This window comes from Manacus candei, unplaced genomic scaffold (assembly GCF_025592945.1).
Source record: "Manacus candei isolate 608988 ecotype Guabito, Panama unplaced genomic scaffold, ASM2559294v1 h1tg000081l, whole genome shotgun sequence".
Taxonomy (NCBI): Eukaryota; Metazoa; Chordata; class Aves; order Passeriformes; family Pipridae; genus Manacus; species Manacus candei.
Window position 1 is genome coordinate 7,358,950 of NW_026138129.1, and position 20,788 is coordinate 7,379,737.

Sequence of the window (20,788 nt, forward strand, 5' to 3'; positions counted from 1 at the left end):
CCAAATTCTGCCCACAATACAGCATGGAGAGATCTTCTCACTGTGGTCTTGCTGGGATCACCCTGTGCCTGGAGTCTAGCTCAGAGAGCAGCTTCATGTGAAACGAAGAGAGAGTGGCTGTTCTCACATTGGCTTTGCGTTGGTATGCAATGAAGAGATTTATGTCAAGAAAAGCTTAACAAAATATGTTAGAAACATTCATGGCACCAGTCTTTCTAGTGTCACTTATGCTTACTGTGCCTTCTTAGATACTTTTAAAAAACAGCCTGTGTCTATGGAAAATAGTTCCCTTGTGTCAGAAGGCTTGATCTCAGTTGTTTTCATGGAACAAGGCATTCAGTCCAGTCACTTGTCCAGAATAACTCAGCAGAAAATATGGTATCACATCAAAAAGTCATTTCCTGATAATGTGGCATCTTCTTTGGCAAATACTTCTTAAGAAAACAAAGGCACAATAAATAAATTTCTTAATTCTAGGCTTGTTTTAGACCATATCTGCCAGACAGCAAACACTGTTGATCCCACAGTGACTTTCCCTTCCTTCCTTATTCCTGCTCCAAGGCCCTGCAGACACTCTATGTGTGTTTACGGATACAGCTCTGTGATTACTTTGGAAGTGTGAAAGACTTGGCATAAGGGGGTTGTGACAGGGTTTCATTGGCTCTGATGAGTCTCCTCAGTGGCTTCAGTTTTGGCTAGCTGAATCTTTGCTTCAAAATACCATTCAGTTTTTCAGCAATAAAACAACAATCTCAGATGGCACTCTCTGGTGTGAGTGCCTGACCATCTAAACTGCTGCCTTCAGAATTTAGGAAGAAGGTTGAAGGAAGAATGAAAGAATGCAAATGTACATCTGCGATTGGCATTGGGATTCCTGGCTTTGATTTGTCTTTGGGGAGTTCTGTTAACCAGACAGTTGTCTGAGTGTGAGTGTTTGAGTGTTCTTCTGTGGCCTTTTCACCATGAACCATTAATCAGCAGTTGTGTGGGATTCAGTCCCTTCCTTTGGAGATGGCCTTGTGCTGAGATCTAAGGTTATTTGTTGCTTTGGCTTTGCTACAGGCTCTTTACTCTCAGTTACCTTGTACCTGAATCATACTTTTTGTCCTGTCTCCCTTCCCTTTCCTTCTGCCTACCCATTTCTTCCTCCTCTGGCTCCAGCTAAACCTGCATCAGACGACTCAACCTTGTGCTTGTTACTGAGCTCAGGACTGCTCAAGAGTTTTGCAAGATCTGTGCATGTGCATGGTATTGGTGAATGAAGAGTTTTGTATTGGAACATAATTACCGAGGGGCCTGGCACAGAACAAGATATACAAGTCCTTTTCTTACACAAACATTTGCAATTTGAGTTGGCTGGATACCTGAATACCAATTCTCTATGGGTTGGGATCCTGCAGGTTTGTTTATCCAGTTACGTTCCTATTTTCGAATTTAACAACTCCCTAACTATCATCACCATGGTAGAAAAAAATATTGATTTTCCAGGTACAGGAGACAATTTTATGTTCAATTTCAAGAGCAGCTAAAAAACTGTTTAGCCAGAGGCGTCACAGAACAGTTCTATCTACACAAAAAAATTGGATGAACTACATTATATTTTCTATTTCTTCTGCTTTCCAGAATGGGAATTTAAAACTCAGACACAAGTAAACAGTAACTTTTTCCTAAACTCTCTCCATTCTGACAAGAATACTTCATTACAGGAAACACAAAACCAAAAACAGAATCACAGAATAGCCGAGTTGGAAGGAACCCTCAAGAATCATCAAGTCCAATGCCTGGCCCTGCACAGGACCATCCCCAAGAGTCACACCATGTGCCTGAGAGTATTGTTCAAACACTTCTTGAACTCTTTCAGGCTTGGTGCTGTGACCACCTGCCTGGGGAGCCTGTTCCAGTGCCCAACCACCCTCTAGGTGAAGAATCTTTTTCTCATATCCAACCTAAACCTCCCCTGACACAGCTTCAGGCCATTCCCTCAGGTCCTGTCAGTGGTCACCACAGAAAAGAGATCAATACCTGACCCTCCTCTTTCCCTCATGAGGAAGTTGTAGACTGCAATGAGGTCTCCCCTCAGTCTCCTCTTCTCCAGGCTAAACAGACCAAGTGACCTCAGCCGCTTCTCATCTGGCTTCCCCTCAAGGCCCTTCACCATCTTCATTGCCCTCCTTCGGACACTCTCTAATAGCTAATTATCTTTCTTATACTGTGGTGACCAAAACTGCACACAATATTCAAGGTGAGGCCACACCAGTGCAGAGCAGAGTGGGACAATCCCCTCCCTTGACCAGCTGATGATGCTTTGTCTGATGCCCCCCAGGACATGGTTGGCCCTCCTGGCTGCCAGGGCACTGCTGACTCATTCAACTTGCTGTCAACCAGGACCCCCAGCTGACAGACCCCCACACTTCTTTCCAGTGTCTCGTTCTCCAGTCTGTACGTACATCCAGGATTGCCCCATCCCAGGTGTAGAATCCAGCACTTTTCCTTGTTGAACTTCATGTGGTTGGTGATTGCCCAGCCTTCTAATTTCTCAAGGTCTCTCTGCAGGGCCTCCCTGCTTTAAGGGAGTCAACAGCTCCTTCCAGTTTTGTGTCATCTGCAAATTCCCTTCCAGTCCCGCGTCCAAGTCATTTATGAAGATGTTGAAGAGCACAGGGCACAAGATGGAGCCCTGTGGAACCCCACTAGTGACAGGTCACCAGTCTGATGTTACCCCATTCACTATTACCCTCTGTGCTTGAGCTGTGAGCCAATTGCTCATCCACCACATGATGTGTTTATCCAGCTGTGTGCTGGACATTTTGTCCAGAAGGCTCCTGTGAGAGGCAGTGTCAAAAGCTTTACTGAAATCCAAAACAACGACATCAATTGGCTTCCCTTGATCAACTAGGTGGGTTACCTTGTCATAGAAGGAAATCAGGTTTGATAAGCAGGACTTTCCTCTCATGAAGCTGTGCTGGCTGTGACCAATGACTGTGTTGTATTTCAGGTGTTTTTCAATACTTCCCAGAATAATCTTCTCCATAACTTTACCAAGCACTGAACTGAGACTGACAGGCCTGTAGTTTCTGAGGTCCTCCTTCTTGCCCTTCTTGAAAATCAGGACAACATTTACCAGCTTCCGGTCAGCTGGGACCTCTCCAGATTCTCAAGACCATTTCAAAATCATTGAGATAGGTGTTGTGAAGACATCAGCCAGATCTCTGAGGATTCTGGGATGAAACCCATCAAGACCCATAGATTTGTAGGGATACAGCTGGAACAGCAGATCCCACACAATTTCAGGGTTGATTGGGAGTTGATTATTCTCATAGTCATGGTCCTCCATTTCAGGGCACTGAAACTCCCTTGGTCCATCATCTGTGTTGAAAACAGAGGCAAAGAAAGTGTTAAACACCTCTACCTTGTCTGTGTCCCTGTTTGTGAAGTGACCATCCTCATCCTGTAAAGGGCCGATGATATTTCTGTACTGCCTATTGCCATTAATACATTTGAAAACACTCTCTTTATTGTCCCCCGCATTTCTGTCCAGCTTCAACTCCATTTGAGCTTTGGCCACACAAATTTTCTCCCTACAGCAGCAAGCAGCATCTCTGAATTCTTCCATGTCACTTGACCTTGCTTCCACTGGGCATACACTCTCCTTTTTTGCCTTATTTCCAAGAGGAGATCCCTGCTCAACCAAGGATCTTCTACCTTGCCTGCTTGACTTCTGACATTTGGGAATTGCCTGTTCCTGTACCCTTAGGAGGTGATGTTTGAAAAGTGACTAGCACTGATGGACCCCAACACCTGCAAAAACATTTTCCCAGAGGACCTCGCTTACTAATTCTCTGAGCAGCCTGAAGTCTACTCTCCTCATGTCCAGAGCTGAGGTTTTTCTGGCACTTTTCCTCCTGTCAACACAGATTTTATATTTGATCACTTTGTGGTCGCTGTGGCCAGGACAGCCACCAATCTCCACTTCTTTGACAAGATCCACTCTGTTGACAAGTAGCAGATAAAGGAGGGCATCTTTCAGAGTCATCTCCCTTAGGACCTGTTCCATAAAGTTGTCATCCAGGTTTTTTAGGAATCTTCTGTCCTGGGTTGTACCAGCTGTGTGATGCTCCCAGTTGACTTCTGGCAAGTTGAAGTCCCCCATAAGGACAATGGCAGTTGACTTGGAAGTGTCCCTTAGTTCCTCAAAGAATAATTTGTTGGTGTCATCTTCCTGGCTGGGAGGTCTAGAGCAGACTCTCGCAATGACATCTGCATTATTTGTCTGCCCTTGGTTCTCACCCAGAGCCTCTCAACTGTGCCATTGCCAGCTGTGAGCTCCATACATTCTAACCCTTCTATTACACACAGTGCCACCCTCTGCCTCTTTCTGCCCCGCCTATCCCTCCTGAAGAGCCTGTAACCATCCAGTGGGGCACTCCAGTCACAGGACTCATCCCATCAGGTTTCCCTTATGCCAATAATGTCAAATCTCTGAGACTGGGCCAAAGCTTTGAGTTCCTCATGTTTGTTCCTCGTGCTGTGTGCATTAGTGTAGAAACATTTCAGGTAGCCAACACCTCATGAGGCAGACTGAGGGATCCCATTAGAATTTTCTCAAGTTTTGGCACACCTTCCCACTGCTCATCACTGGTGAGCCTGGTTTTGTCCCTTTCCCCTTTCTGAGCTAGTTTAAAGCTCCATCAACAAGCCCCACTAGCTCCTGCACTCCTTTTCCCCTCTGAGATAGGTGTCAGTAGACCAGGTGTTGAGTAGATCATCCCATGGTCAACAACCCCAAAATTTCTCAGACTACACCAACCTCAGAGCCACTCATTGACCTGATGAATATGCCTATTCCTGTTAATATTATTCCTTGTTACCAGAAGAATCAAGGAAATCACTACCTGTGTTCAAGAGCCCTCTACCAAGCATCCCAGGGCCCTAAAGTCTCTTTTGGTTGCCCTTGGACTTCTTTTGTTATCTCATCACTGCCAGTTTGAACAACCAATAGCAATCAAAGGGCCCAATTAGTCTGGAGAGTTTTCCAGTAATGTCCCTTACCCAAGCCCCTGGGAGGCAGCAGACTTCCCTGTGAGTTGGGTCTGGTCTGCATATTGGGCCCTCCATTCCCCTTAGAAGCGAGTCTGCTACAACCACCCTTCTTTTCCTCATAGCAGAGAAGGTCTTGATACAGGATATAGATGATGTTGTTTTAGGAGGCCCCACTACCCCAGAAGGACCTTTGCCCACCTCATCAGTTGTCTGGCCTTCTAGTTCCAGAGCCTCATACCTGTTGTAACCCTGTATGTAGAGCAACCAGGGGAGTTAGAATACTATATCCCTCATGATGTGTAATTGCACCAGTGTCAGAGACTTGTACACTGGAGAAAATACTGTCAACACTGAAAATAGTCTGAACAATACTTTGGGTTTTTTAATAACACGGAATGTCAAATAAACAGGGCTTGGGGTAAATACAAGTATGAATAGATTAAAGTTGAGAAGAATGTCCATGAAGTTCACTGATATGTCTACCTCTCAGTCAGTCTTTGTCTGTCTGCCTCTACTCCTCCTCCTATTTCGTGCTTGTTTCCAGCACAAGGCCACAGATCAAGACTTCAGGAGAGCTAAGGAGGAGCAGATATGATCAACTGCTTTATTTAAAAAAAAAATCTGGAGAGGTAAGATTCCTTTGCAAGATAATCCTTCTCTGAAAAGGATTTCTGACAAAAGGGTATTGTGTCCATAGAGGTGAATCCTTCAGTTTCTTTATACTAGATAATTAGTCACTGGACCGAAACTTGATAGTAGCCTGCCTGTAGCAGCATGACAGTCAGTAGGGGTTAATGAAGACACTGCTGACAAGTCATAGAAATATTTTCCTAACAAAACATTTCCTGGAAGTGAGAGGAATTGGGAGAAAAAATATAGTCAGAAGACTAATGATTATTAACTCGGAGACAAATGTATTCTACATTCATATAAAACTGATTTGGTAATTTGGTAAAAATGAAGAGAGAAAGCAAGCTTGAGTTGGAAGAAAGTAAACTAGGACTGAAAGCTGGTCTAAAGTGATCCACCCAGTTGCAACACTCGCCATCATTTAAGTTTTCAAAATTTGATGAAATTCAGAGCATATCTCGGAAAAGCCTGAATGAGTATTTTAGTATCTCTCAGAAAATTGTCTCCAGTCATCAGCAATATTCAAGTGAAATCAACTATGCATTAGTAAGAGAAAGAGAAAAGTTTGGAGGTTTGGTAACATGGAAAATACAAAAAGCAAATGAAGAGAGAGAAGAATGGGGCAGCCTTATTTGTGTCATAAATAACAATATGACTACTTTGCAAGGATGCAAGGAATACTACAAGAAGCAAATGGACATTTGATAGATAAAAATTATGAAACAATCAATGGTCATGTAGAAAAGATAGACTTGTTCTGTTCTCATCTGTATTTGGAAGCCAGAAAGCTAATGAGCATGAATGCCTTCTTGCCCCTCATAAAGCAAGACTACTTTAAAACACACAGACTCAGAATGAATATTTCGAAAATCAACAGACCTACAAACTTCCAGTCAAGAAACCTACAGAGATGATGGAGAAGATTCTGGCCTAGAAATACTCATTTTTAGTGAATCCTGAAGCACCAGAAGGACACTAGAACAATGCAGAGTGTTCAGCCAACATCACAGTAGGTCACCAGCACAATTGACAGCACTGCAGCTTGGTCTGCCTGACGAGGGATACCAGGCAGCAGAAAAATGAATTGTTAATGAAATTAGATTGGAACATAGTCATTAGAAGTCCACACTGATTTACAAGATAGCATTCTTGTATGAAACTAATGATACAGAGTGTCCATGTGGTTTCTTCCAAAGGGATTAATATAGTGCTTGAAATCACTCCAAAGAACTCATTAGCTGGTTCCCTTCAGACAGCCATCTATCTATATGCAATACGTTATTCAATGCTGCTGATATATAACCAGACTGTACCAACAAGCAGTTAGATTGTAGCTGGACTACAGCATCTCAATCATCAGCTGTAGGTCACAGTTAAGACCAAGGTAGAATTGGTCTTGCCACATTGGCAAGGAACTGTTCAGGTGAGAGATACATGACTGATCTCTGCTGTAAAAAGAGGTGAAAATTCCACAAATGTCCTTGATGATTTAACTTCTGAAACCAAGTCAAGTGGTTGGCATAACTTTGAGCATGTGATCAAGAGGCAATATCAAAGCACCTAAGAGAGTGGGACCTCATTAGTGACTGCAATCCGGGTCAGCAATTGAAAAATCACAGAAACGGAAGACTTTATTACCCCAATCCAGTTTAAGCAGGGATGTGTTTTTATCTCTGTGTATAGTATTAGGAAGACTGTTTCAATGCCCAGAGTTTTAGAGGGTTGTTGAAATATTAGCATGGGTGTGGAAAACAGCCAAAAAGTTGCTCAAGATCTAGAAAAAAAGGCCATAGCAAAGGCTTGGAGAACTCAGTCTGTTGAGTTGAATCAAGACTTAGAAAAAATGAGAAATTTCTTGATTACATAGGGTGTTTCCCTCCTGACAGAAAACATCATGGATGAAAGAGCTCTTAATCTAGCAGAAAATGTGCAACAAAAGCCAAGAGCTGAAAGTGGAAGCCTAGCAAATTCAAATGAGAAAATAATCAGAAGTGTTTAACAATGAGAGTAAGCATTAGAACAAATTGCCAAAGAAAGTGGTCAGATCTTCATGTCAAGCTATCATCACATCAAAGCTCCAGGCATTTCTAAATCACAAGCTTCTGTTAGTTAAGTCATTGAGCTCCTTATGAGAAAGACAGTTCAAAACCTAATGGCCCATGCCAAGGACTGAAACTTAGCTTCAGGAAACTCAGACCAGATAAGTTATTGACTTCTCTAGCCTTCATTTTGTGGGTCTAAGAGTCTGGTACAGGTTATTTTACATTCTTAAATTCTTATCTACCAACCTTCTTTGTCATTTTTCTTGTAAACAAAGACTTCCTCCAGCTTTTGCCTGTCAGAACTCCACGGGTGGGTGAAGAACTGTCTCTGCATCTCTGGAAATGCAAAGGGAATTTCTCCTTGTGGTTAAATACCCTGTAGTAGCAGGGGCTTGTCTTTTCTCAGACTTTTCCGTTTTTCCTGGAAAGAGGGTAGTTTCTCTCTATCCATTGCTCTCTTTCTCTTTTCTCCATCTCAAGCCGCAATTGCCATGTCTCCTAAAAAAATATTTTCTAGCTTCTGGAACAGATTATTGTCCCTACTTGATGCATATCTTCTGCAGTGTATTTCTTTGGGTGGTTTTCAGAGCCTCTCGGGGCCCACTACTTCCCATGATCTGGCAAAATCCCTGACCACTACTTGGGACCCTGGTTTGTTTATTTTAACTTTTATTGTGAAAAAAACCTGAAACCAATCAATGCCATCCATTGGTACAGAACAAAAAATTAGTGTAGGCCGAACACATTTTTATCTGCTAAAGAAAGATGTAGAATAAAGCCTTCACCCAGTGACAGATTAAATAAAGGCCAGAGTTAAAAGTTTTGTCTCGCGACACATTCTACAACTGTTCAAATTGTGTGGCAAGAAGCAATAAATGCCGGCACCAAGGGCTTGTGGGGGACAAGTCCTCCTGCCTGGTTGCGGAAGCTCAGGCCCAGAGATAGACACCAGGAGCATTCTGGTTCATTTCAACTACCGTAAAAATTGGACAGCTCCAGGACAGATACTGGTGCCTCTTGGAGAGGATGGGTCAGACAAGGCACTCAGCTTCAGGAGAGCTGGTGTCTTAAATAAGTATATATGACACAGGAGTACTTGCCTCTCACCTCGGGCTCTACCTCTCTGATACTTTAATTTTGTACTGCTCTCCTGCTCTGAGCGGGAAGTGGGACTGACTTACCATGGTGTATACTTTGATCTTTGCACTTCTCTCTGTAGTCTTCCCAATTTGGGGGATTTTTCTGCTCTGTTTAAAAACAGGAGACAAAGGAAACAAGTGTCACTGAGGCATCTGGGAAAAGCTGTCTTACACTTCACTCTGACGCCCAGGCTGAAAGTGGTGATCTGCCTTGATTCCTCTTCCTGGATCTCTCGTGCTGCTTCTCGCCTGAGTTTCCAGACCTTAGTTCCTTGCCTCAGACAGTGCCAAAGCCATTGTTTTTTATGATGGAGCTATGTGATTTCTGTGCCAGAATTATAAGTAAACCATGAAAAAATATTAACGTTTTTGTGTAGACTTATGCAACTTTTTCCATGAAAACCCTCAAAAATAGCAAAAGTCTTGTCTTGTCATGAACCATAGGGAAGGGTATGGTATAAATGTGTCTTCTTAAAGCAGCAAATGTTCATCCAGAAAGAGCATGTTAGCAGACCAGAGATGTTCTGAAGGACATCACTTACAAGACTCCATCCAAAAGACCTCTGCAAAGGCCTCACTAAGCAGATATATATGAAATCTCCTTTCCAGGTAAACTTTGGTCTACAAACACAGCTGCTCCTGCTCTTGAGCAGTCACAAAACATGGCTACAATGTCAATTAGGTTGGGGCAAAGTCTCAACAGGGTACTACTTTTCACTAGGAGTGGTTGTCTTTTCCATCCTGGAACAAGAACAGCAGTCACCACTAGGGGACCATTGACTTCACCACTGTCTCACCTAGGGCCCCAGTAATGCTTCCTGTGCTTTCCTACCAGGAAACACTATTGTATGTGAGATCCCAAACACTTTATAAAGTGCTTTCAGCCTTAGCATTCGTATCAGCACTTTGTAAAACATATGGGGATGGAAACACACATGCCAAATTCTTCGAGCAGTGAGACTGATTAGTAATTCAAAGTTCATCCTGAGGAAATGCTTGCTCTTATAAAATAGTGGGCTGCTAACACTCATGTTTGAGCAGCGTTCATTGCTCAGGGACTCAGATATATACTGTGAAATCTGTACATACCACCATGTGTTTTTGAGGTTGGTGGGTGGACATGTGCCCATTACAGAGACTAGCTACACAAATGCTCAATAATTAAGCAGTTAGTGGACTCCTACACATTTGTAAGGTACACAAGGCTCATCGAGAGCCTGCCAAGTTCCTCAAGAAGTAATAGTTCATGACACTCTTGAGATATCTGCCAGATGCCGACACAGTGTTGTGAAGTTCCTATTTCAGGACATAATTTTAAAAATACTTCTAGCTCAGGATTTAGATGCCAAAAAGCATTTGTGTATGAATTGTAATGCAAACCATAAACCCAAGAGGAAACACCAGAGCCTTCTCCTTTTGTAGATACCTTGTGACTAAGGAGAGTTAAGAAAATATTCCTTTATTGGTAACAAAACAAATACATTTTATTGTCCCATATGTGCAAAATGAAACAACCAATTAACATATATCTGGCAAAGAAAGAATATTTTTATCTTCCAGCATTGCCCACACATCCCAAAATTTATATTGATTTCAACATTTGTGAGTAGCGCACAGAGGGCAGATGGTGAACACTGCTGAGCACCAGGTTTGGCTGACAAGAAGGCATGGCAGTTTTAATAACAGCGTCAGCAATTCAGCTCAGCATGAATTTTCTCACATTTCTGGCACTCACATTGGGAATGCTCAGTGGCCTAGCAAAAGCTTTAACAAAGTTGCTTTCATATCATCAACTGGCTGGCATAATCACTCTCACAGTACTAACATAAACTCATCCTTTCAGTAGACATCAAAATTAATTGCAGTAGAAAAGCAGTCCCAAGAAGAGACACTTGTCTTCTTTGACTCACATAGGATCTACATTTGTAGATCTAAGTTCCATAAAAAGTGGGCACATGTGTGTGTTGTGTGTTTTCAGCATATTGGCCCTTGGAAGCAGGCTTCTTTTTTTTTAATTTTTTCTCAATTAAGATTCAGATGGGTCTAAGGAAGTCTTAAAGCTAACAAGACACTAGGCCAGCTTTTCCCAGTATATTTTTTACAGGGGAAATGCAAAGACAACAGCATGAGCAAGAGAATGCAACTCCCACCCCTGCAGCAAGCCATCCTCAGTGCGTGTTTTCAGCCTAGCCCCACCAGCCTCTGGGCCAGAATAAAGTGTGTATTTGTTGTTTCTCGGATATTGTCACAGCCTATTTGTAATTGCTGAATATATTCAAATGCCTCATACCACCATTTTGGGCCAGCCCCATCTTCTTCATCAAGTTTGAATATATCAGGCCCCTGAGTGCACTAATCACTGACCCTCAATCAGCCTCAGATGGGACTTCAAGTTACAGCCACACCCACAGGGCCAAGAAGCCCCATTTCAGCTGAACCCTAGCTGAGCTGTGTCCATGTCTGTGGCCATGTCTGGGCCTTGTCAATTCAGATCTCTACCTGCAGATTGACATCCTGGCTTAGTTCAGCCTGGTTGTTGTGGACCTTCCTGGCCATCACTAGACCTAGTCTTAACCTTTACCTACAGACTGAATTTCCAGCCTGGCCTCAGACCTGTTTCATCACCAGGTATTGCTTCATGATCTGGGCTCTTGACTGGTTCTGGCCATTGTGTCCAGGTTTGTGCTTCTCACCTCATTTGAATGCTGTGGATTGGCCCTGGTTGGGAAGGCTGGGTCCTGTTGGCCCTGGGTTCCCACTGCCTTCTGGGTCACCTTGCTTTACAGAGCAGGTGGCCCATGTGGTGCCATGATAGTGGGACCTGAATTTAGGTTTGCAGGAGCATTAAAAAAGGGCCTGAACAAAATTCCCCCTTGTCACACAGTAGCTAGTAGACCATGTGGATAGTTTAGGTTGGACAATGCAGTGGGAGGGAGTGGAGAACTGCAGCTCAGGCCATTTGGTCTGGTTAAAAATAGTATCAAGGCCAAGACCCTGTATCAGTGTAGTCATACATTTAGATGTAGCTTTGAAATCAGTGCCATTTCTAATACAATGGAATACCATGGGTCAACAAATCAATACTTTCTACTCAGTTTTGGACCTCATGGAAATTATGCATGTTAGTATACTCCACACTGACCTGTGAGGCACAGAAATATGGGGCTCTGGTTTCCCACATATCTGCAACTTCTGTCTCTTGTGGTCTTCACCAAAATAACACTATCTTCTTCCTGTCCTCTTAAGACTTCCCCATGACAATATTCCCAGATTCTTCCCATGTCCCCAGAATGATTCCTTCTCTGGTTCTCTTAAGCGTCTGCTTCATCCCTTAGCATTTTCCCTCGTAGTGGTAACTTCACTTTATCCTGCTCCTCAACTCAAATATTTCCTCATAGTTTCATTATTTACCATTTTTGCCTGATAGGTGAGCAGGAGGTCGTGTGTATAAGGACAAGGCTAGAGCTGCATGCCCACCAAAGCTGTAGGTAATGGCTGGCTTCTTCTTGCCTCTTCCTTGGGAAATGGAACTGCACTGATTTGGGCATTTCTCTTTCTCCCTTTCCTCTTCCAGCATGGATTGCTGTGAAATTAGTTTTAAGAGGCTGCTGCTCTCTCAAACATGATTGGAACTGACCACCAGGTTCAAGAGTACCTGAGAGTACCTGGGGAAAGAGTTGTTAGATGGAAGGGCTTTGCATAAGCTCTTGTTCCTCTACACTCTTGAACTATTAAGTGAGATTCAAGTGCTCAGGAAGTGGAGTTATTTAACCTCCCTCATATTTTAAATTCATCCAACAACAACTGCAATGGTGTATTAAGTGTATTTTAAAACATATTAAAACACTTTACCTTCTGTTTTCAGAACTGCAGTGCAAGATCAGGATTTTACCCTGGGTAGTGATAAGAAAGAGCTTTTGAACACCCATTACACTGCACAAGTGTGTGGGGAACTGCTCCTCATTAATTTAGAATGGAGGGAATTTTTGAACTCTGGAAGACAGACTAGTAAGTGTAGTTTGAATGTGCCTCTCTCCTTTCCTCTTTTCACTGTTTTTTCATTGGCCTAATGTATAAACAGATAGTTTTCCAAGATCTCTGTTAGCAAGCAGGGTTTAGTGTGCGAGCACCAATCTGTATATTATGGGAGCTTAGAGGCCTTTGGCTGCAGAAAAAATGGTTTTAAAAGCAGTAACAATAGTAAAAGGACCATAGTACAATAATAGATTTGAAAGCTTATACTGTGAATGATGCAGTGGATGAGATTTGATGATATAGATGAAGTACTTTGTGAGCTGCTGGGAGCAAAGCAGGTCCTGATTATTTCATTGACAGAGGTGGGTTGTGGGGGCAGCTTTTATGACACCACATAAAAGTTGGAGCTTTCAATCTATCCATGATTACTGCGGTGCTTGGGAGGGTGCAGCAGCAGCGCTGTCAGTCACAGGCCGGATAAGGGAATGGGGAGAGCCTATATTTGTATATTCAGTAGAGCTTTGCACTGACTAACCTAAATGCTGTTGTGATAAATAAAATAGTAATTAACTCAAATGGTAAATTAAGAAGAAGAAAAAAAAGAAAAGGAAAAGGGGAGCCCTTAATAAAAGGAATTCTAAAGAGATCTGCATGACCCTGACAGAAGATACCAAGGCCCAGATCCTCAGAGCTGTTCAAATCAGAGTCAGGTGGCTGAATAACTTTTAAGATCTCAGCCACAGCCCAGGGGGACAGAAAAGGAGCTACAAGCTGCTTCTTGACAGACTGCTTTTCTTTCATTCTGAGAGGAAGCATGAAAGGCTGATCTGTCAATATTTTTTAGGATGTTCATGCTATTGCAAATTTCTCTTACTTTTATTTACTGTATCATGATGTTTGCATTCTGTTTTACATGTGGCATATGCATTGAAACTAACTTGAAATTCTAGAGGTTTCTTTGCCTGGTTGCCCAAATACAGCAGACTTGTTTGGCACACTGAAGAAAAATTAAAACCGCTTTGGCTGTAACTCCCTGCCATAATCAAATCAAGACCTTGATTTCCTCAAACTCGAACTCCTTGTTAGGACCACACTTTAGCAGCAGCGGTTTATGTCTCTAAAACAGAATAGTTATTATTAGCTAAAGGCAAAACACATTCAGTCAATCAGTTTCTGGTTTGGAGATGTTATGGATGGCATGTAAAGTGAAGTACTGACAACTGACAAAATAACACAGCAATGAAATTCTATTCATAAATTCATGCTGACTAGTTTCCAAGCTATTGTTAATGGCAACTTCTTCATGGATGTCAACAAGGCAGGAATGGGAAGGCAGAAAAACAAGATAAACTAAACTTGAATGTGCATACAGAGAGAAGCACATGCACGTGTTTATTTTTAAAAGTGAGATAATGCCATGTCCATTCTAAGTGCCACTTTTCTGCTGTTCCATCTGTACAAAGGACTCTTAAAGCAATTATGAAAAAATACAGAAGATGAAGGGAGGAGCAAGGGAGTATATGACCCAAGAGAATTGGATAAATCAATAAATCATGTGGACACATACTGTGTGGGTAGTTTGAGCTGGCTCACAGGCAGCACAAGATGAGTCTGTCCAGCAGAGCATGCTACTTTGTGCTCTATCCCCTGGCTTTAATGTTCCACAAACATCCTGCTGCTCTCAAATGGCTGTAAGGATGGTTTTGAAAGCATAAGCCAAAGATAAGCAATACAAAGGTGTCCACAAGCAGGCAGATCAAAATCTTGAAAGATCTGAACTTTTGCCATTCATCTTAATGGCATGTTATTATTTAAATCATGCAGCAAGATACAGTTTAGTGTTGCTAACTATTTCATTGCTTGTTAAAACTGGCAAGGTAAAACTGGACTGACAACTGATAGGAAGATATACACTAGTCACTCTCACTGGCATCTCATTTTGGCCTTGCATCACAGTAACATTTTTATGAGTTTCATATTTGCATTATAAAGGATTGTCTTGAAACTCTTTGCTATGAAATAAGCTGATATTCTGACTGTTCTGCTCTTTACCTGGCAACCTGCCTTTACATTACAATTTGATGTTACTGTGACCATGAGATGATAAAATTAAGCCCCTAAGAAAAGAAAGACGGGGTGATAATATTGGTCTTTAGGAGAGCAGATTTCATCTTCTTCAGTATACCATGGGATGCTGCCATAGAGCACTTTAAAGGAGCTTCACATTTTTTGATCTTCAAGAAGAGTCTCCTTGGAGGAGGAATACTCAGAAATTAGTAGTCCTGGCAGGGGACTGGCTTGGGAACTGGTACCTCCTGACTGAAATGAAATGCATACTTTGAGGTTTTCCAAACTTAGCTGGATGAAGCTTTAAGCACTCTGAAAGTTACCCCTGCTTTGCACAGCAGAGATGCAGTGGTCCAAAGTCCCTTCCAACTAAAATTGGTTTTATGTTTATGCCGTGCCTTAATAGGTACGCATTAAAAAGGCATATTCTTTTCAGATAACAAATGGAAAACTCCCAGCCATTCTTTGAACTGGATATGCTGCTGCCAAGTAAAAAAGAAAAATCTGTCTGATAGTCAAATACGATGATGAGGAGCCCAGTACAGATGATTCTGGGTTTGCAAACTGAGTAATTGTGTAGTGTATTAGGCAACAGAAATGATCACTCTGCCTTTCTGTGCAAGAATGGTATTACAAGACCAGTCCCATCATCTTTAACTGTCTGAATAAGCCTTTTGATTCATCTGTTCATTCTTCCAATGACCTTTTTCCTATACTGCTTATTCTGATTCCCCACTTGATTGTAATTACAAGTAATTACAATACAAGGGGATTGTATTACAATCCCCTTCTTGATTGTAATACAATCAAGATATAAATCTCACGTGACAGCAAAGATCAGTAAGAGTCATGTAAGTAAATGCAGACAAAAAAGTTATGTGTGCTTTGTACAGCACTGTATCTTGGTTATTCTGAAAATTTTAAGGCGGATTCTGTGTTCTGTTTCACTAGAGGAAGCATGTTTCTTCCCCAGGTAAAAACAGCATGCAGATCTTTGAAGGCAGGACATAGGTGTCTGTCACAATGTTGCAAGGCATTTTGACAAAGGGTGGCATTTAGAAACGCTAATTTCTTGCTACTCTATTGAACACAGGTGTGTTCCTCATAACCTAAGATGGTGTGAGGGGACTCCAAGTTGGCTAGAATGTTGGGGCAGATCTAGCTAAACCTTTTGCTTAAACTGGGCATTCTGAAGACTGCAAAAGAGCTCTTAAACTCAAATCCAAGTTTTATTTTAACAGAAATTAGATCCCATAGCTTTAAAAACAGATAAAACTAAAAGTGAGACAGAAGAGTAATTAGGCATTTGGAAACTGAATTCTTTCTTGCCCACTACGTCCTGGCAGAAAGGGTCCTTTTTTTCAGGCTTCCTCTCAGTGTAGCAGCTCAGGAACTTTCTGTATTGCAATAGAACCTCCTCTGAGAAGATTCTTGAAACTATAGACAATATCATTCGCCCCACCACTGAGGCTTGGTTGTGTACCTGTTTTTCTGAGCGCTTTGCCAGTCTCTGAGTTCTCACACCCTCAGCATAGCCTCCTACACACTTTAGTCAATGATTAAGTATTTTGATTGCTATTTAATTGGATTTCTATATTATACATTAGCCGAAAAAACTCACCTGAAGAATGAAAGAAGCTGATAAGAGGGGAATCATCTGGGAGGGGTGTAGAGGATATAAACCATCAAAGAAAGTTTGTTTTAAGACCAGTTTGGCACTGAACAGGTGGTGAAAGAGCACCATGTAAAGAAAAGTCTCTGGCGAAGTTTTTAGGGTTGGTTTCTTCATTGTTTTCTTTTTATTAACTTTAATGTTTAATACATTATAAATTGCATATGGCATGATTGGAAGAACTGACCCATCAAGGAGATGGTTGTGCTTATCAGAGCAGGACAGAATAATGAAGTTCTTCAGAAAGGGCTTCTGGAGACAAGAGATAAAGAAGCATCAAGCACTGGCAGAAAGACAAACTGAAACAGAGAGGTGATCTTACCATATGATATGACGTTTTGTAGCAATATTATAAATACCGTAAGAAATTTCAATCTATATCGTACATAGACTCTTCTAGAAAAGTAAGTTGCATGTAGAAATTATCTGGTAAATGTATGTTAACATAAAAATGTAACTTTGCTCATGGGCACTCTTTAGTGAAAAACTGCAAGAGACACACAAGTGTTTTTCAAAGACTTAGTTCATTCAGTTTAATGCCATGTAATGCCACTGATTATTGGAAGTCTGTTCTAGCCCCCCAGTCTTGGCTTTTACCTATTTTTAATCTGGAAAGTACTAAAGAGTCTATCAGTACCTATTTAAAGCAATGGCTCCAAATGGGCAAGAGAGAAAAGTATACAAATATCTTTTTTTTCTTTTGCTTTTGAAAGGACTGTTAGAAAATGGCGCAGATATTTTGGGCATTCCACTCCGTGCCACAGACAGCTGTGCAAAGGGGAACCCAGGCCCATCTCCGGGTCTGAAAAAAGCACAGATCTGTGACTGTACAGCTCACCAGAACAGATACTGCTCCACCAGTGGTTGTGGTGGCAAGACAGAGATTTGGTCAGGCAAGAGACATGGTGGGTTCCTGGCAGTTTATACAGGCAGGTGGAAGGTCTGGGTGTGAGTGAAGAACAGAGTACTCAGCTGCAAGTGACAGAGGCAGGCTGGGAATCTCAAAAAAGGCAGAGTCACACACAGCAAGTATGTGTGTAGGAAGCTCAGAGAGCTATTCCTTAATGAGTTTGCAGCATGCCAGTCCTTAGATTGACATGAATCAACTATCTGGTTTTTAATCTCTTCCTCTGCATGCATAGTGACTATTCATGAGAGGATTACTGTGAAGTACTCTGAAACTAAATGGCATGTTTAGGATCTCATGGTACAGGAATAAAAGTCGCAGACAAGCTTGAATAGCACAAGAAAGATGCAGCTTTGTTCATGTTTTCTGAGAAAGAAACTTAAAAGATCAGATACTCAGTGTCACACTCTTACTCGCATATAATCATAGCTCATGATGCAGCAACAGCTCTAAAAGTTCAACTGCTGTTGCCAGTATGTAAGTGAAATGCCTCACATGGGTGTCACCTCTTCAGGATCACCTACTGCTCAAGAATATCAAGTAATGGGAGCAGGTGATCACATCAGCTGAGAAAGTAGACAAGCCAGTAGCTTCTGCAGATCTAATGTTTTAAAATGTTCTTAACAAGCAAGTGCCTGTCTAGATTTACCCTGTAAGACAATATAATACCCAGCTGTGTAACTGCAGAGTTACTGCTTGCCAAAATAAGACTCCTGTGAAGCTGAAGTTTTATGTAGATCCAGGTATTTCAGGCTCACCCTCCTCTCCAAAGGAGAGGCATTTTGAAATGCTTCATATTTAAAGCAACACACACACATTCAGCAAACAAGATCCCTTCCTCTGGGGTGAGGGGAATGGGGACATGGTGGCTAACTACCAGCCCAAAGAAAGAGGGAAATGAGTCACAGTAATTAAGTAGGTCACTTCCACTTTGTGTAAAACTGTTCTTCTAGTAGTCAAGGTAATCTCTGAAATAAGGAACTGTCTGGGCTCAAGTTTCTGTCTGAGCTTGATGTTTCTGCTTCAGATAAGTGGGAAAGTAAGGAAAAATTCCCTGTAAAAAAATTGGTGTTTTCAGCAGATGAATGTATGATTGTGGATTCTAGGGAAACTATTTTAACTCTCACTGATTGAACATCTGGTTTAGTTTTGTTTCATGCATCTGTGTAGCTTCTTAAAAAAAAAAAATAACCAGAAAAACAAATTCAACCCTCTATAGCAGCTGCATTGGCTTCTGCTAATATTTGCTTCCCTTACAGTAAAACCTAAGCAGTTCAGCAAAAGTTGAAAACCTTTTCTTTACTTTTATTTCAAATCATGTCTTTGAAATAGTGAGTTTCTGCTGGAAGACAGAACACAAGCTTACCCGTAGTGAGTGGGAGGTTGTAGTATTAGATCTTCTTTCAGGAAGGCTCTTTGACCCGAACAGAGGGTCAAAACATTTTTGGCCATCAAAGCCCTCAAACAAGGGTGTTTTAGATATAATAAATTTTTTTTCCAATAAAATTCTCAAATAAGAGGGAGAGGTATTACTATTGTCATTGTTCTGATGTAGAAGATAGACTGCTGGCTGGAAATATTGTCCCTGCTGGAAAATTGATTCTGGTTCAGTTTTGGAAAGTGCATGTTTTCTCTGCTTTTAGTTACCATATTAGGTTTTCATAAGAAGAAAAAAACAACAACCCACCCTGATTTCTCATGTTCCTGTTGCTTCCCTTAGAGCTCTGTGTCACGATGACTTACTGAATGTGAAGCAAGCTGCTACTTCATATTTTTATCCTCCCCTTCTAGGAAACAGTTGCTTTAGGACTGATTCTGGTAACCTGATACCACTTGATGTATTTTTGCTGGAATATGGAGCCTGCATAAATTGCACCATAAGCAAATTTCTTTATAATGGAAGGATTGGGAAGCTGCAGCTTGGCAGGCCATTTCATTGGTGTGGTTTTTTTAAGGTGGATTTTCCAGATGCTTTTTAACAGATGATATTGTAGACTTTTGCAAAGGATATAAGGAATATGTAGTTGCCACTGGTTTTAGAGCATCCTACCTGTAGACAAAATGCTCTACTTTTGAAAAAGCTCCTACCTGCCTGACAGATACCTCTCTATAACCTGAAAGAAAAACTGCAGTTGTTTACACTTTCCAGTGTGCCTAATTATTTATTATCAGTGTTGCATGAGCCTGCAAGCTTCTGCTGAAATTGAGTCCAATCTTTGCAGTCTCAAATACAAATGAAAAGTCAGGTCTTCCCCTCCCCCCGAGATAAACTGACAAAAATCCACAAAGAGTAGTAAAAACCTATGCATTTATAAAACCAAAACTTCATTCCTTTTTTCTGGGACACAGTAGTTGATACAGGGAATTATTTAGGTACAGCATGGGTAGATGTGACTCCTCCAGTGCTAGAGCTAGAACAGAACTTCAAGTAGGAGAACTTCCTCCCCTCTGAGAAAAAGCTCCTGTAGATTATAGTTAGAGTGAGATCAATCAAACCAGCTGCATCCACTGCACACAGAGTACATCCATTCCAGGACTCTGGGCTGGTGAGAGGCCTCCTGTCCTCTTACTGGTGTCCTGATGCTCAGCACCTCCTGCACTGTGAGTGGCTGGCACTGTCTGTCAGTCTGTCTGAAGCAGCATGTCCTTTGCCTCCAAGCTTTCCAGGGTGCCGATGCCTTTGCTAGGATTTCCTGACAGCTCTGAGAAAAACACTTCCTCGTAAGGCCAAGAGTTATTCCTGCAATCAGTAGGAGCTGCCATCCCTTTCTGCATTCAAATAACAGAGCGGGAAACCCTGGCCAGTGACTTTGACATGGAAAGCACTTTCCAGAGAGTTTAAAACTTGTGTTGTTTGCCTGGCACAGTCTGAAGCACTGGGGAATGCTCTGAACTGTAAGGACCATGCAACCTCTGTCACCACATCATCCCAACTGGAGAGCTCTGTTACAACTCATTAAAGCTCCCAGATCATTCAGACTTGATTGTGTTGTCATTACAGTATTATTTGTCCCTAAGATATTTGCAGAGTAGTGCACCTTCCACCAGCTCTTCCTCTCATTGCAGCAGGACAATGCAGGTTGCACATGACTGAGCTGTTTGTCAGGCTGTGCTGCATGGGAATTTCTCCTGATAAGGTAAACCTTCATGTTCTGCCCGGAAATGGAGCCTAGCCCTTCAGAATAAAGGAAAGAAAGAGATTTGCACTTTATTCCTTCCACTGGAAAGAATGCTGCCCAATGGTCAGACTGAAGTAAACATGAGATAGGAGGCTGGAATGCAACTCTTGCATTATCAGCTCCTGGCCCTGCCTCTG

The 20,788-nt window shown here is 41.9% G+C and overlaps 1 protein-coding gene across 5 annotated transcripts in view; it reads left to right on the forward strand.

Moving 5' to 3' along the window:
• UST (uronyl 2-sulfotransferase) overlaps nucleotides 1-20,788 on the forward strand; it is a 219,137-nt gene that overhangs the window by 177,341 nt on the left and 21,008 nt on the right. The window contains exon 10 of one of the 5 annotated variants that reach the window (XM_051811235.1): nucleotides 12,717-13,879. The exons of the other annotated variants lie outside the window; for them this stretch is intronic. Within the exon in view, the coding sequence (XP_051667195.1) occupies nucleotides 12,717-12,921 (205 nt within the window). The 3' untranslated portion in view covers nucleotides 12,922-13,879. Of the gene's footprint in view, nucleotides 1-12,716; nucleotides 13,880-20,788 lie in introns of those variants that run through there. 5 annotated transcript variants of the gene reach the window in all.